Here is a 16,950-nt window from a genome sequence, read left to right on the forward strand (position 1 = left end):
AGTATTAAACTGGCAAGGTACTGCAGTTTCTATAAGTGTTCAGTGCTCCGGGGATCATACTGTGAGAGGCCTTACGCCTGTGTTTGGTGTGCATGATGCAAGGCAGTAACGGACCAGTCTACAAAATACAGGGAGTGCAGAATTATTAGGCAAGTTGTATTTTTGAGGATTAATTTTATTATTGAACAACAACCATGTTTTCAATGAACCCAAAAAACTCATTAATATCAAAGCTGAATATTTTTGGAAGTAGTTTTTAGTTTGTTTTTAGTTTTAGCTATGTTAGGGGGATATCTGTGTGTGTAGGTGACTATTACTGTGCATAATTATTAGGCAACTTAACAAAAAACAAATATATACCCATTTCAATTATTTATTATTACCAGTGAAACCAATATAACATCTCAACATTCACAAATATACATTTCTGACATTCAAAAACAAAACAAAAACAAATCAGTGACCAATATAGCCACCTTTCTTTGCAAGGACACTCAAAAGCCTGCCATCCATGGATTCTGTCAGTGTTTTGATCTGTTCACCATCAACATTGCGTGCAGCAGCAACCACAGCCTCCCAGACACTGTTCAGAGAGGTGTACTGTTTTCCCTCCTTGTAAATCTCACATTTGATGATGGACCACAGGTTCTCAATGGGGTTCAGATCAGGTGAACAAGGAGGCCATGTCATTAGATTTCCTTCTTTTATACCCTTTCTTGCCAGCCACGCTGTGGAGTACTTGGACGCGTGTGATGGAGCATTGTCCTGCATGAAAATCATGTTTTTCTTGAAGGATGCAGACTTCTTCCTGTACCACTGCTTGAAGAAGGTGTCTTCCAGGAACTGGCAGTAGGACTGGGAGTTGAGCTTGACTCCATCCTCAACCCGAAAAGGCCCCACAAGCTCATCTTTGATGATACCAGCCCAAACCAGTACTCCACCTCCACCTTGCTGGCGTCTGAGTCGGACTGGAGCTCTCTGCCCTTTACCAATCCAGCCACGGGCCCATCCATCTGGCCCATCAAGGCTCACTCTCATTTCATCAGTCCATAAAACCTTAGACAAATCAGTCTTGAGATGTTTCTTGGCCCAGTCTTGACGTTTCAGCTTGTGTGTCTTGTTCAGTGGTGGTTGTCTTTCAGCCTTTCTTCCCTTGGCCATGTCTCTGAGTATTGCACACCTTGTGCTTTTGGGCACTCCAGTGATGTTGCAGCTCTGAAATATGGCCAAACTGGTGGCAAGTGGCATCGTGGCAGCTGCACGCTTGACTTTTCTCAGTTCATGGGCAGTTATTTTGCGCCTTGGTTTTTCCACACGCTTCTTGCGACCCTGTTGACTATTTTGAATGAAACGCTTGATTGTTCGATGATCACGCTTCAGAAGCTTTGCAATTTTAAGAGTGCTGCATCCCTCTGCAAGATATCTCACTATTTTTGACTTTTCTGAGCCTGTCAAGTCCTTCTTTTGACCCATTTTGCCAAAGGAAAGGAAGTTGCCTAATAATTATGCACACCTGATATAGGGTGTTGATGTCATTAGACCACACCCCTTCTCATTACAGAGATGCACATCACCTAATATGCTTAATTGGTAGTAGGCTTTCGAGCCTATACAGCTTGGAGTAAGACAACATGCATAAAGAGGATGATGTGGTCAAAATACTCATTTGCCTAATAATTCTGCACTCCCTGTACAGTCAGTAAGTTTGTACAAGAATTCATTCTCCAACAGTCAGACACCAATACAAGTCATAAGTATTGTCCTCCTATCCTAAAGTGTTGATGAAGTTTTGACCTGGTGGGGGCTGATAGGTCATCATCAGGACTGGGAGGTAGTAAGCCACGAGAGCAGGAAATCTGAAATGGGGATGATCAGGATTTTAAATGTATTGTATTAGAAACTGAATAACTCTAGGTCACAAGCGGTTGTATCAATTACCCACTCAACAGTACCGGGTGAAATCTGTAACAATAGATAGAGGAGGACTAGGTGAGAACAAATCAACGATAGGGAAAAATTGTGAGACTGGGAAATAAGGAATGTGCAGCCAAAGTGTAAATGAAAGTGGGGCCACAGCATCCCACTACCGGAATAGAGAAACTCACTCCACTAAATTGCTTCTAGGTTCCTGGAGCTCAAAAACAAATGTCAAAAGTCTAGGAGTGATGTCCTGAGCGAATCAGGAATCCCTCTGAGAAGGGGGGAGTCGTGAGAGCTGAATAACTCAAGTTGAGAATGTTATAAAAACAAGCTACTGGGATAAACAGATAAACACTTACTGGGCTGCACACGTCAGCAAAAGGGAAAGGAGGACAGCTATCAGTACATCTGACAATGACGATCTGGACCTCTGCAAGGAGCTTGCTGACTGTCAATATGGCTCTAAGCATCAGGTGAGGGGAGAAAATGAAAACATTGCTGACAAAACTGGCAGCAGGGGCTGCAAAAATGAAGAAGAAAGACCGGATGCAACTGGCAGCGCCACTACTTGAAAGGGCCATACAAGAAATTGAAAAACAAATGGGGAATTCTGAAAATTGGTCACATTTAAAGGGAAAGTAAATTAAGAAGAAGGAAAAGTATCAGGGAATTGCCTGTATACAGTGAGGCCATGATCAGCACAGAGACCAAGTATCCTCATTTAAGAACAAAGAAATATAAAAAAGTCAATGCACATACTATACTCTATGTTGATAATACAATGATAAAATTACACCATAGTAAATCCAAATAGATCAACCACATGGGTATGCAATTTTAAAAATAATTTTACATGTGATGGAAACTGAAGAAGAAAATTAGTTACTTACCTGTAACTGCAGTTCTCCAGTATTGGTATCTTTCATAGATTCACATGCTTGAATCATCCCAGTCGTCGAGGTGGGAGCCTCATGGTAAACTTAAATATATAAAGCAGTAAATCAGTAAAAGTAAAACCAGTAGGCCCTAGTAGGCCTCATAGGGTATTTTACAGTCTATCCACTTTGTTTTGTGAAAAGACCCAAACTTCAGTATCAACCAATCAGGATTCAGCCCCTCCCAAACACTCCCAACAGAGGCTGAATTCCCTCAGATTTTCTAGTAGGAGTGTGAAGTTTAATATCTGTATAATAGGGGAGCCTCTGAGGGGAGGAGGGTGGGTCGCATGTGAATCTATGAAAGATACAAATACTGGAGAACTGCAGTTACAGGTAAGTAACTAATTTTCTTCTCCAGTATTGGATCTTTCATAGATTCACATGCTTGAATCAGAATAACGAGCAGTCTTCCAAATTAGTTAAATTCATTGACTGAAATTTTGTCAGAATTTTATAAGTGATGCGAGTCACTTTAGTTCAGCTTTAAAATGCATGTAAAGATCTATATATCAAAACATACATATATATATATATATATATATATATATATCCATAGACGTCCGAATAGAAGAGCAATAAAAGCTATGTGGCCGAAATTCCTGACAATTTGTTTTGTTATTATTATGAAGTGTACTACTAGTTAACGCAGTATAACAAATTGAACAATCCGAAGCACAAAATTAGAGTAAAAACACACAGTAGCTAGTAATAAGACTAAGAACCAATAACGAACATACCTCGAGTGTGGTGGTGGGATGTGTAAGAGGCTCACCTTAACGAAATAGATGCCTCAGCACTGCCTGTCCCACTGCTGTATCGACGTTGTTAGTTTCCTCGAGACAGTAATGCCTCGTAAATGTGTGCTGGCTGGACCATGTTGCTGCTCTACAGATGCTATGTAGTGGTACACCCGCAAAGAGTGCAGCTGAAGTGGCTACCGATCTTGTAGAGTGGGCTCTCACCTTGGTGTGGAGCGGTTTTCCTGCTTTTGAATGGCAGAATTGAATTGCCAGGCCAATCCAACTTGCTATAGTCTGTTTGGACACCGCATGTCCCTTTCTTGTGCCGCCAAATGCTACAAATAATTGATCAGATTGGCAGATGGCTTGAGTTTGCTGTAGATAAAACTTTAAACATCTTTTAATATCGAGAGAATGTAACGTCTTCTCTGCTATTGTTTGCTGATTTGGAAAGAAGGTTTTTAAGATGACTGGTTCATTCAAGTGAAACGTTGAAGGAACTTTCGGGATGAATTTAGGATTTGTTCGCAGGATGACACCTGAGTTTGTGAATTGGAGAAAAGGCTGTTTGATAGTGAAAGCCTGAATGTCGCTGACTCTTTTTGCTGAAGTAAGAGCTAACAGTAACGCTGTTTTCCATGAAATGAATTTTAAATCAGCCTTGTGGATCGGCTCAAAAGGAGCTTTCATGAGCTGCATCAGGACAACATTTAGGGACCATAATGGTGGAGGCTTTCTAACTGGCGGGAAAGTCCGAAAAAGACCCTTCATGAATTGTTTGACAATTCTTGTAGAACACAATGAGATTCTGTCTGGAGATCTGCGGTATCTGGAGATTGCAGCCAGATGTACCCGAATGGAAGAATATGCAAGTCCTGATTGTGCCAAGAGCAAGAGATATGGAAGTATCTGTTCCGGAGTAGAGGACAAAGGATGTATATCCTCTGCTGCACACCATATACAAAAACGCTTCCACTTCAGCTTATAGGTTTTGTTAGTGGTGTCCGCTCTAGCTTTTGCCAAGATGTCTCTACACTCCTGGGAAATGTTGAGATTCAAGTATTCATTGTATTCAGGAGCCAAGCCGACAAATGAAGAGACGACGGATCCGGGTGTCTGACTTGTCCCTGGTGCATTGTTAAAAGAGTCGGACTCTGTCTGAGTCGTAGATGTGGTCGTTCGGAGAGCATGAGGAGCTCTGTATACCAGACTTGTCTGGGCCATCTGGGAGCTATGAGGAGAAGGCGACACCCCTCCACCTTCAGTTTGTTGATGACTCTCGGAATGAGCGGGATCGGAGGAAAAGCGTAGGCATAAACTCTGGACCATCTCATCGAAAACGCATTCCCCCATGAATCTTTTTGGGGAAGCCAACTTGCGTAGTACTGGCATTTCTTGTTCTCGAGAGTGGCAAATAGGTCTAGGTTCGGTTTGCCCCATAACCGAAAAAGACTGTCGAGAGTTTTTTGGTCTAGTTCCCATTCGTGATAAGGAATCACTGTCCTGCTCAGGGTGTCTGCTAGAACATTGGTTTGTCCTGGCACATGCTACGCTTTGAGTGAAATATTGTGCTTGATGGCCCATGTCCAAATTTGCTGTGCTAGCTGCGAGAGTTGTAGGGATCTCGTCCCTCCTTGCTCGTTTAGATAAAACATGCTGGTTGTGTTGTCTGTCCTGATTAAGACGCTTGAATTTTGTATTTTTGGCAAGAAAGCTTTTAGCGCTAAGTGTATCGCCTTGAGTTCTAGATAATTGCTGTGGAGCGGAGTGTTTTTCACATTCCAGATTCCTCCGATTTGCAGGTCCTGGCAATGTGCCCCCCTAACTTTGAGAGAGGCATCCGTTGTTACTATGTAACTTGGTGTTTGAAGAAGAAACGAGAGTCCGTTTGACAAAATGGTCAGAGTCGACCACCACCTCATGGTGTTCTTCATTTGAGGCGTTATGCGGATCTTGTCTTCGAAGGAACCGTTGACCTGGGTCCATTGTACATCTAATTGCTCTTGCAGGGGTCGCATATGGAGCCTGCAATCTGGGACTAGCGGAATGCATGATGATATCATCCCGAGCAATGACTTGTGGATGCGGACTGAAACAAACTTTTTTCTGGAGAGGCTGTGTGCCAAGGAGGTTAATTTTTGTTTCCGCTCGTGAGATGGGTACGCTTTGCTGCGGACTGTGTCTAGAATTGCTCCCAAGAAACTTAATACCTGTTTGGGGTAGAGCTGAGATTTCTGGTAGTTGATTACAAACCCCAGGCTGTGCAACAATTGAAGGCAATAGGAGATATGACTTGTCACTTGCGATTCTGAGGGTGCCTTTATAAGCCAGTCGTCCAGGTAAGGGAAGACCTGGATACCTGATTGACGGAGATGTGCTGCTACCGGAGCCAACATTTTTGTGAAGATTCTGAGGGGCTGATTTGAGACCGAATGGGAGAACCCGGAATTGGAGTTGCATAATTCCCACTCTGAACCTTAGGAATTTGCGATGGTAGCGATATATGGGGATATGAAAATAAGCATCCTGGAGGTCTAAGGATGCCATCCGATCCCCGGTATTTAACAGACGCAGGACATCTTGCAGTGTTACCATCCTGAACGACTGTTTCTTTAGAAACTTGTTTAGTGCTCTCAAGTCCAGGATGGGAGGCCAGTCTCCCGAGGGTTTCTTTACAAGGAAAACACAGGAGTATAATCCTGTGTTCTTTTGAGATAAAGGGACTGGTTCTACTGCTCCTTTTCTCAACATTACTCTTACTTCCCTGAGGAGTTGGTTCAATCTCGGAGGCGGTGGGCCCGATGGAGGAACAATTGGTGGTGTTTGTGTGAATTCCAGAGTATGACCTCTGGCCACTACATCGAGTACCCATCTGTCCGATGTTATAGTCTTCCACATGGGGAAATAGGAAGTGATGCGACCTCCGACCCTCAATGTTGGTTGGAGGGGAAGCGCTGAGATGATCGGCGGGTCATTGCTTTCTGCCTGTATCTCTTCCTCGGGCAGCTCCTCTTCCTCTAGCCGGATGTTTGAAAGCCGCGGCCGGTGGTAATCTATAATGCTGCTGGTACTGATGTCGTGATCATGTGGAGGAAGACTGATATTGTGATCTGTATTGTTGGTATCCACCTCGAAAGGAGTAATTACCTCTACCCCTTGCTCCACGAAAGGGTTGTTTTTTATATTGTAGGGTACCAAGGGATTTTGCCCTATCGGTATCTGTCTTGATGGCCTGCAACATGTCGTCGACATGTTTACCAAAGAGACTCTCTCCATCGAAAGGCATGTCGAGAACACGACTCTGAACTTCTGGTCTGAATGAAGTAGCTTTAAGCCATCCTTGTCGGTGCAGGACTGCTGCGCCAGCTAATTGTCTAAAGCCAGTGAGAGAAATGTCTATTGCGCTGTCTATAATCTCAGCGGAGACCCTTTCTCCCTCTTGCAAGACCTTCTTTGCTTCCACCTTGACGTCTTCTGGCAATAAATCTAAAAAGGCAGACATGTCTGCCCACATCTGACGATCGTATCTTCCCAGAATGGCAAGGGAATTAGCCGCCTTAACTGTGACTGCAGCAACAGAGGAGAATTTTTTACAGATATTGTCTAATCTCCTTCCTTCCTTGTCTGGGGGAGACGCAATAGGTGTGGAGGGGTTTTTGGAACGCCGCTGAGCCGCCTGTGATATAACAGAGTCAGGTTTCGGCTGTGAGACTAGACAGGCCGGAGAATCCTCTGGGGCCTTGTACTTCTTCTCTAGTCTTGGCATTGGAGAAGGCACTGTTGCCGGGTTTTTCATTGCCTTCAAACCCTCCTGCCATAAGAAATCTACAATGGGTATGGCTCTTAACGATCTCTTTGAAGGTTCTTTAAAGTCGTATAAAAAACATTCGGTTTCATGAGAAACAATTGCTAGCCCAAAACGTTTCGCCGCCCTCTCTATTAAATTATGGAAACCTCCTATGTCCTCTGGAGGAGAATCTACTGGACCTGCTGGCGGTGGAGATTGTGTGGGGACGAGATAATCATCCCATTCACTAGCCGCTGAATCTCTTAACTCACCCTCTTCTCTTTCGTCGTCTGACGAGGGGCAAGCTTCTTGAGTTTGGCTAGTTATCGGTATACTAGCCTGCGGCGTTTCTGAAAAATTAGAGGTGTGAGTCTGACGAGGTGTCTGGTAGCTCTCAGGTCTAGGTGGCGTGGACTGAGTTGATGGTGGAAATCTTTTATAGTAGTCCTTCAACATGTACTGTAGATCTGCTACCAGTGTGCTAGGCATAGCGAGGGGTGATGGTTGCTCTGCCTGTGGATAAGATGTTGAGGCGTAATTAGGCTGGTAATGCTGATCCTCCTCTTCATCAAACTCTTGGCATTTGACATTGAGTTGGGACGGGCTACTAGCTGCCCCAAACATTCCATTGTTCTGAGAGTTTGCATCATCGTCCTCAAAAATATGTTGTGGTGGATATGGCAACACTTTACTTGGCGAGGTATGCATTGGCAGAATATCGGATGCCTTGTTACCCATATCAATAAGTGAAAGGGGCAAGAATCTGGTAGAGTCGTCCTGATGGTATGAGGAATGGTGTGGCGAAGTGTTCAGGTAGGTGGATGGCTTGTACACCGTTAGTTGTGTTGACAATATAGGTTCCCTCGTCGACGGATCTCTCATTGATGGCGTCTTTGACAACGGGTCTTGTGTCGACGAATGCTTCGTCGATGGCCCCTTCGTCGACAACGGTCGTTTCGCCGAAGTATCTTCTATTGGTGCCGTCGTCGGCAGTGCCTTTTTAAACCTCATTGAGAGGTGCTTCGTAGATGGGAGTGCCCTGGTAGATTGGTGAACCCAGGAGGCCTCCGCTGTCGACGATGTGGTTGCCGATGAAGCTTTCTTAAAAAAATGTGCCGTAATTATCATCGTCGATGATAACGGCGACGACGTCATAATCATCGGTGCGACCGGTGTTGTAAACGCCGCGTCGTCGACGGGGTGATCGTCGACGGTTGCTTTTTCACCGAAAATAGTTTTTCTGGCTCTTTCTATGGTGACAGAGACAGAGATGGCTTTTTTGAGGTGCTTTTTCGGTGCAAAGGCGTCGTAGGCTCTGAATGAACCTTTTTTGGCACATGTTTAAATGTATCTGAACGGGAAACATCCTTTTTCGCTTCAGTAGAGACTTGCTTTATATTTTTGGGCACCTTCCTAGGTGGTTCATCAGACTCTCTACTTCTCTCACCTGTTCTTTTATGAGGGCGACAAGTATGTGATGACAGTTTGCTGTCATCTGAGGAAGGATGTTCCATGGCTTTTTGTTTTTGCAGCCATAAGAGAAGTCTTAAGGGTTTTTTGACTAAAGGTGCGACAGATTTTGCAGTCTCTCACCTTGTGGTCTGGATAGAGGCAGTAGATACACTTCTTGTGGGGGTCATCAACATGCAGTCTCTTCTTCCCACAATTGTCACAGTCTCTGAACAGACCCTTCTTTGTCTTTTCAGACATAGTGAAGCTGTGGCTAGTTTCCGGAGAGAAAAAACAATCTTCAGTCAGAAATAAGGAAAAAACTGAGCAGAGCTCAGGGAGACTCCCTTCACATGACGTGCGGTAGAACATCTGAGGGAATTCAGCCTCTGTTGGGAGGGGCTGAATCCTGATTGGTTGATACTGAAGTTTGGGTCTTTTCACAAAACAAAGTGGATAGACTGTAAAATACCCTATGAGGCCTACTAGGGCCTACTGGTTTTACTTTTACTGATTTACTGCTTTATATATTTAAGTTTACCGTGAGGCTCCCACCTCGACGACGGGGATGATTCAAGCATGTGAATCTATGAAAGATCCAATACTGGAGAAACATAGATCCATAATTAATTAAAAGAAAATAAGGGGGCGAGAAGTAGAACATACTGAAGCAACAGAATCCCTTGTCTGTGTCTACAAATAACTCCACAAATTAGTTGTTCATGATGAAACATACAGAGGAAATTTTAAAACAATGAAAATCAAGAACAGGAGAAAGAAGATGCAGCAGAGAAACAGGAAACAACAAATCATGCATAGATTACAGAACTGAATTTCTCCATTGAATTTAAGTCATTTTGATGCTATTGCATTTGAGAATCCAACTGCATTCAGCTTTGTTTAGAATGGGCTGCAAGTCACTGCCATGTTGCAGTAAGTATTCTAATTCAATAACTTTTCAAAATAGGACAGCAAAGGTGCTGTCAAAACTCCACAATGAATCCTGCTGCGATGGGGGCAGAGATCTGTTTTGATATTCTGTGTGGTCTTTCCAACAAATAAGAGGTTACAAGGACATCAAAGCACATACAACAAAGCACGTAGATTATATTGCTTGAGTTGGTGGTTCTATTTGACTTCCTCATGTTTGAGGAATTTGATATTGATGGTATACCCACACAAAATGCATTAATCACAACAATAGGGGCCAATAGTTTTAGGAAGACTTAACATGGTAGACATGTCATTGTGATTCTTGTTGGGATTTTCGATGGCAGCATGGACAAGGTGATCCCTAAGGTTATGTCCTCTTTAAACAAGAACATTGTGGGTATCCTTTGTAAGGCCAATGGTTTATATTAACGGACAGAGTTTGACGATTTTGGCAATAACATTGCTTTGTGTGCAAAATGTCATCACACATACCGAAGGTCAATGTGTTTCTTGTTCTTAGGGGTGAGCAGATGTTTACGTGGGCAATGCCAAGTCCTTTTGAGAAACCTTATAAGGAGCTTGCACAGGTCACCCCTATCCAGGAAGGTTTGTGACAATTTCTCATCTTCCCTGCAGCAATCGTCCCTCCATGTGCTATTTCTGCAAATATGCAAAAACTGTTCAAACAGGAGACCATCCATCCTTAAGGGCCTTGGGATAGCTGCTGGCTGGAATACTGTAGTAAGGTATTGCGATTAGATTGTTTCTGAGACAAGCTAGTACCAACTAGGCAAATATTAACTGAAACGAGATCCAGAAACATTGCTATAACAAGGAGGTGACGTGAAGATCCATCAATAATGAATTGAGTCAGGTAAGGAGCTGGTTAAATGTATGCCTTTCCAGATGAACAAAATATAATCTGTGTATCTTTTCCACAGACGCATGTTGGGGCAAAACAGGCTTGTGGCTAGATCATTGATTTAGACTGAAAGTCATTGACATAAAGGATCTCACAGTTAGGAACAAGGCAAGCTCCCAAAGATGTACACTTTAATTGTAATAGATGCCATTATATTGTGTAGTTCTTTGTAATGCCAGTGTCGAGTAACTGTACAATTAAGTCTGTTGGTACTTGCATGTTTGCTGGTCGTTTCATTAGGACATCCGTTATGACCTTCACACCATCTTGTGAGGAATATGAACAACCTACTGCCTAGAGTTAAAGAGCACATCCCCCACTGGTAATTTTGTCAGTATTATTTCCTTTTCCCCCTCACATGTGATACGCACAGCCATATTGACAGTCGGCAAAGTCCTCGCATTGATTCATATCATCCTTCTCGGATGCACATATGCGACTCACATGGCTTTTTTCCTTTCCCATTTGCTGATGCGTGTGCAACCCTTAAATATCCATCTGTTTATCCCAATAGCTTATTTTTGTAGTTTCTCCCCTTATGCTATTCAGCTCTCATGATCCCCCTTCTTGTAGGTGTTCCTGATTCACTCTGGCATTGCTCCTCTACTTTTGAAATTTGTTTTTGAGCTCCAGAAGCCCAGCGGCAATTTAGTGTGGTACATTTTTCTATTCTGGTGGTGAAATATTGTGGCCTTATTTTCACTTGAAAATTCCTTAGTTCATACTGTCACAAATTTTCCATATCGTTTATTTGTTCTCATCCAATCCTCCTTTTATTTAATTTTTTAGATTTCTTGCTCAGGTCTGTAGGAAGTTGGCTGTGTATGCACTATTTCAAAGTAAGGAATAGTATGCACAGAGTCCAAGGGTTCCCCTTAGAGGTAAGATAGTGGCAAAAAGAGATAATACTAAAGCTCTATTTTGTGGTAGTGTGGTCGAGCAGTAGGCTTATCAAAGGAGTAGTGTTAAGCATTTGTTGTACATACACACAGGCAATAAATGAGGAACACACACTCAGAGACAATTCCAGGTCAATAGGTTTTGTTATAGAAAAATAGCTTTTCTTAGTTTATTTTAAGAACCACAGGTTCAAATTCTACATGTAATATCTCATTTGAAAGGTATTGCAGGTAAGTACTTTAGGAACTTTGAATAATCACAATAGCATATATACTTTTTACATAAAACACATATAGCTATTTTAAAAGTGGACACTTAGTGCAATTTTCAACAGTTCCTGGGGGAGGTAAAGTAATGTTAGTTTTCGCAGGTAAGTAAACCACCTACGGGGTTCAGTTTGGGGTACAAAGTAGCCCACCGTTGGGGGTTCAGAGCCACCCCAAAGTTACCACACCAGCAGCTCAGGGCCGGTCAGGTGCAGAGTTCAAAGTGGTGCCCAAAACACGTAGGCTTCAATGGAGAAGGGGGTGCCCCGGTTCCAGTCTGCCAGCAGGTAAGTACCTGCGTCTTCGGAGGGCAGACCAGGGGGGTTTTGTGGGGCACCGGGGGGGACACAAGTCAGCACAGAAAGTGCACCCTCAGCGGCACTGGGGCGGCCGGGTGCAGTGTGCAAACACGTGTCAGGTTTTCAATAGGTTTCAATGGGAGACCAAGGGGTCTCTTCAGCGATGCAGGCAGGCAAGGGGGGGGGGGGGCTCCTCGGGGTAGCCACCACCTGGGCAAGGGAGAGGGCCTCCTGGGGGTCACTCCTGCACTGGAGTTCCGATCCTTCAGGTCTTGGGGGCTGCGGGTGCAGGGTCTTTTCCAGGCGTCGGGATTTCAGAGTCAGACGGTCAGGGTGAGCCTCGGGATTCCCTCTGCAGGCGTCGCTGTGGGGTCTCAGGGGGGGGGGGGGCAACTTTGGTTACTCACAGTCTCGGAGTCGCCGGAGGGTTCTCCCTGAGGTGTTGTTTCTTCACCAGTCGAGTCGGGGTCGCCGGGTGCAGTGTTGCAAGTCTCACGCTTCTTGCGGGGATTGCAGGGGTCTTTAAATCTGCTCCTCTGGATACAAAGTTGCAGTCTTTGTTGAACAGGGCCGCTCTTCTCGGGAGTTTCTTGGTCTTTTGGAAGCAGGGCAGTCCTCTGAGGATTCAGAGGTCGCTGGTCCCGGGGAAAGCGTCGCTGGAGCAGTTTTCTTCTGAAGGAGGGAGACAGGCCGGTAGGGCTGGGGCCAAACCAGTTGGTGTCTTCTTCTCTGCAGGGTTTTTCAGCTCAGCAGTCCTCTTCTTCTTTAAGTTGCAGGAATCTGATTTCCTAGGTTCAGGGGAGCCCCTAAATACAAGATTTAGGGGTGTGTTTAGGTCAGGGAAGGCAGTAGCCAATGGCTACTAGCCCTGAGGGTGGCTACACCCTCTTTGTGCCTCCTCCCAAGGGGAGGGGGGTCACATTCCTATCCCTATTGGGGGGATCCTCCATTTGCAAGATGGAGGATTCCTAAAAGTCAGAGTCACTTCAGCTCAGGTTGCCTTAGGGGCTGTCCTGACTGGCCAGTGACGACTCCTTGTTTTTCTCATTATCTCCTCCGGCCTTGCCGCCAAAAGTGGGGCCGTGGCCGGAGGGGGCGGGCAACTCCACTAGCTGGAATGCCCTGTGGCGCTGGAACAAAGGGGGTGAGCCTTTGAGGCTCACCGCCAGGTGTTACAGCTCCTGCAAGGGGGAGGTGATAGCATCTCCACCCAGTGCAGGCTTTGTTACTAGCCACAGAGTGACAAAGGCACTCTCCCCATGTGGCCAGCAACATGTCTCGAGTGTGGCAGGCTGCTAAAACCAGTCAGCCTACACAGGTAGTTGGTTAAGGTTTCAGGGGGCACCTCTAAGGTGCCCTCTGGGGTGTATTTCACAATAAAATGTACACTGGCATCAGTGTGCATTTATTGTGCTGAGAAGTTTGATACCAAACTTCCCAGTTTTCAGTGTAGCCATTAAGGTGCTGTGGAGTTCGTGTTTGACAGACTCCCAGACCATATACTCTTATGGCTACCCTGCACTTACAATGTCTAAGGTTTGGCTTAGACGCTGTAGGGGCACAGTGCTCATGCACTGGTGCCCTCACCCATGGTATAGTGCACCCTGCCTTAGGGCTGTAAGGCCTGCTAGAGGGGTGACTTATCTATACTGCATAGGCAGTGTGAGGTTGGCATGGCACCCTGAGGGGAGTGCCATGTCGACTTACTCGTTTTGTCCTCACCAGCACACACAAGCTGGCAAGAAGTGTGTCTGTGCTGAGTGAGGGATCCCCAGGGTGGCATAAGATATGCTGCAGCCCTTAGAGACCTTCCCTGGCATCGGGGCCCTTGGTACCAGGGGTACCAGTTACACGGGACTGACAGTCTTGAGCGACTAGATATCTGCCATTGACACTTTAATATTTGAGGCACTTAATTTTAAAAATTCAACACACTGGCTCTACTGGTTGGATTTTTGTTGTCTTGGTGTCAAATTATTTATTAGAATTAACTCAATATTTCTTAATTAGTGTGAAATTTTTCTGGTGTGTTTTCACTTTATTACGGTTTGTGTGCTGTATAAATACTTTACACATTGCCTGTAAGTTAAGCCTGACTGTTTTGGGACAAGCTGGCGGGGGTGCGGGTGGGGTGGCAAACAAGTCAATTTAGTGCTTCAGTGTTTCACCCTGGCCAGGATTGTGGCTGTTGCATGAGCAGGGTTCACACCCCAACGCCACCAAAAAACCAATTTCTCACAATTATACATATACTGTAAGGAAAGTAAAAGGGTCTGAGCAAGCACAGACTTAAAGTCAAACGGTCTAGCACTGGCAGCCAGCCTCCTGCCTTTGGGAAGAAAGAAGGAAAGAAAGAGCAAACAAGAAAGAATGATGAAAAGAAAGAAGCAAAGAAATACAGAAGGAAAAAAAGGAAAGGAGAAAAGGAAGGAATGTCAGACAGGTTGTAAAGCTAGAGCACCTTCATGAGCTATTAGACAGAATTCATATGAGTTGTTGCTATGGTGTGAAAAAGCAGCAGCCAGATAAACAAAAGCCATGCAACTTTAAAACATTGTGTGTGTTGGGAGGGGGTGGGGGGGGAATATACAATGGAAGTGTATAAAAAAAATATAATACCTACAATTTATTACTTGAAGGATATTACAGTCTGTAGACTTTCTGCATTCGGTACATTTTTTTTTTTTTTTTTTTTTTTTTTTAAGAGTACCAACGAATCAGTTGTAAACAGTGCATACGTACAGTTCTGTTCTCCACGTCCAGCGTGGGAGATCCATTTTCTTCTGGGAATCCACACATAGTATTAGCTTTCTTTTTGCATGTCTTCTTCTGTGTTACGTTTTTCCATGGGATGTCTAAAAAAAAAAAAAAAAAAATCAATCAGTGATATACCAGAGCATGAATATACGTCCAACAAGATAATTCAGAGAGAAACAGACACACATACATGTACCCTATATTATATAAATATATATATTCACTGAAAAAACAAAAAGGTTAGAGGGACGTTATATAAAGAAATTCAGCAGTTATAGAGTTCTTTCGAATCTCTGTAACTCGCACCCTAAGGTAACTATAACTCGCGCCCTTGCCATGGACAGTTTTTTTCAATTATGTTATTGCAAACACTGCAGTGATATCAAAGATGCCAAGCAAGATCGCACCAATGACATAATATGTGGAGTAATTAGCTGTGTATGGTGAAGGCACGAGTTATAGTTACTTGACAGAACTCTAGAACTGCTGAAATTCAATGGTTTTGTACTAGTAAATTCAGAACCTAGCTATAATGTTCTGGTAACCTTTTTTTGTTGTAAATTTCTATGTTTTTTTGTGCTTTTTAAACAAAGTAATTTTAATTTCTATATGTATTCCAACCCGCTGCACATGGCCTTTGGCCGTGCGTGGTGGGGGTTGGTTGCACGCCCTGGCTTGCAGCCAACCCCTTATAACCATCCAACCCCGCGCCATGCATGGCCTTTGACCGTGCGCAGAGCAGGTTGGCCACAGGGCCGGTCTCTGCCAGTGTATGTGTTAGTGGGTGCGTGAGTCTATGAGTGGGTGCATGAGTGTCTGAGTGAGTGGGTGGGTGTGTGTGAGTGGGCCCCAGAGCCTCTAAGTACATGTATTAGTGTATGAATGAGTCTGTTTTTTCTGTCAAATTTTGCTATAATCGGGAATATTTTGTGAAGAAAAAAAAAAAGAAAAAAAAAATCACAAATTTTCATGAATATCGTGCAAAATTATAATAAACCTATAATTTCCCCCTAAAACACACCTATAACACATCCCTGGGGTCACTGTACCTTACCTTCACCATGACCCCTTATGCCACTTTCAATCTGAATTTTCACCCCTGGATACTGCGTCACATGAAATAAAATGGAGGTCACAACTTTCTAATCAGGTTCCAGTCAGCCAATTGCAACGCTTCTTTTTGCACGTGTATTTGCAAAAACTTGCACATTTTCGCAAATTATTCACGAAATAATCTCAAAATATTCACAGCCAGAGATATACTAATTAATTTGCCTTAAATATTTCCTAAACTACTGAGCAGATTGACATGTAACAAAAAGTACAACCTGCGTACCGGCAGCCAGCTTTCTGCCAAATTTGGTGTAATTCCATCCAGTGGTTCGGATTGTAGATGTGTTGACGGGTCCCATGGGAATTAACATAACATGAGAAACGCAACGGTTTTTTAGCACCCTTTTTCACGGCCCCTGCTCGACTGATCATCCCAAAACAAGAATCACTGGGCCACATTTGTTTGGAAAATTTGATGAAGATTTGTCAAAAAAACGCTTTTTCCATGGAAACAAGGTCCTAAGTATAACTAACTAGTGGCGAATCTAGTGTTGGGCTCGGAGTGTTACAAGTTGTTTTTCTTCTAAGAAGTCTTTTCGAGTCACGAGATCGAGGGACTCCTCCCATTTCGGCTCCATTGCGCATGGGCGTTGACTCCATCTTAGATTGTTTTCCCCGCAGAGGGTGAGGTAGGAGTTGTGTATTATAGTAATAGTACCCATGCAATGGAGTGAATATGTATGTACATAATGTAGTTTAAAGTGATATATTTACCAATGTTTAAGATCAACTTCAAAACGGCTACAGGCTCCCGGGGAGGCGGGTGGGCGCATGTGAATCTGAAGCAACTCATGCCACGAACAGATGTACACTGGGTAAGTGACATTTTCCGTTCAATGGCATGTGTAGCTGCAGATACACATGCTTTGCATAGACTAGTAAGCAGTTATCTCCCCAAAAGCGGTGGTTCAGCCTGTAGGAGTTGA

General features: G+C 44.0%; 1 protein-coding gene across 1 annotated transcript in view; it reads right to left on the bottom strand.

Annotated features, from left to right (window-relative positions):
- SCAF1 (SR-related CTD associated factor 1) overlaps positions 1-16,950 on the bottom strand; it is a 210,647-nt gene that overhangs the window by 128,274 nt on the left and 65,423 nt on the right. The window contains exon 4 of the mRNA XM_069200969.1: positions 14,897-15,009. Within this exon, the coding sequence (XP_069057070.1) occupies positions 14,897-15,009 (113 nt within the window). The remainder of the gene's footprint in view (positions 1-14,896; positions 15,010-16,950) is intronic.

The sequence above is a fragment of the Pleurodeles waltl genome, chromosome 7, assembly GCF_031143425.1.
Source record: "Pleurodeles waltl isolate 20211129_DDA chromosome 7, aPleWal1.hap1.20221129, whole genome shotgun sequence".
Taxonomy (NCBI): domain Eukaryota; kingdom Metazoa; phylum Chordata; class Amphibia; order Caudata; family Salamandridae; genus Pleurodeles; species Pleurodeles waltl.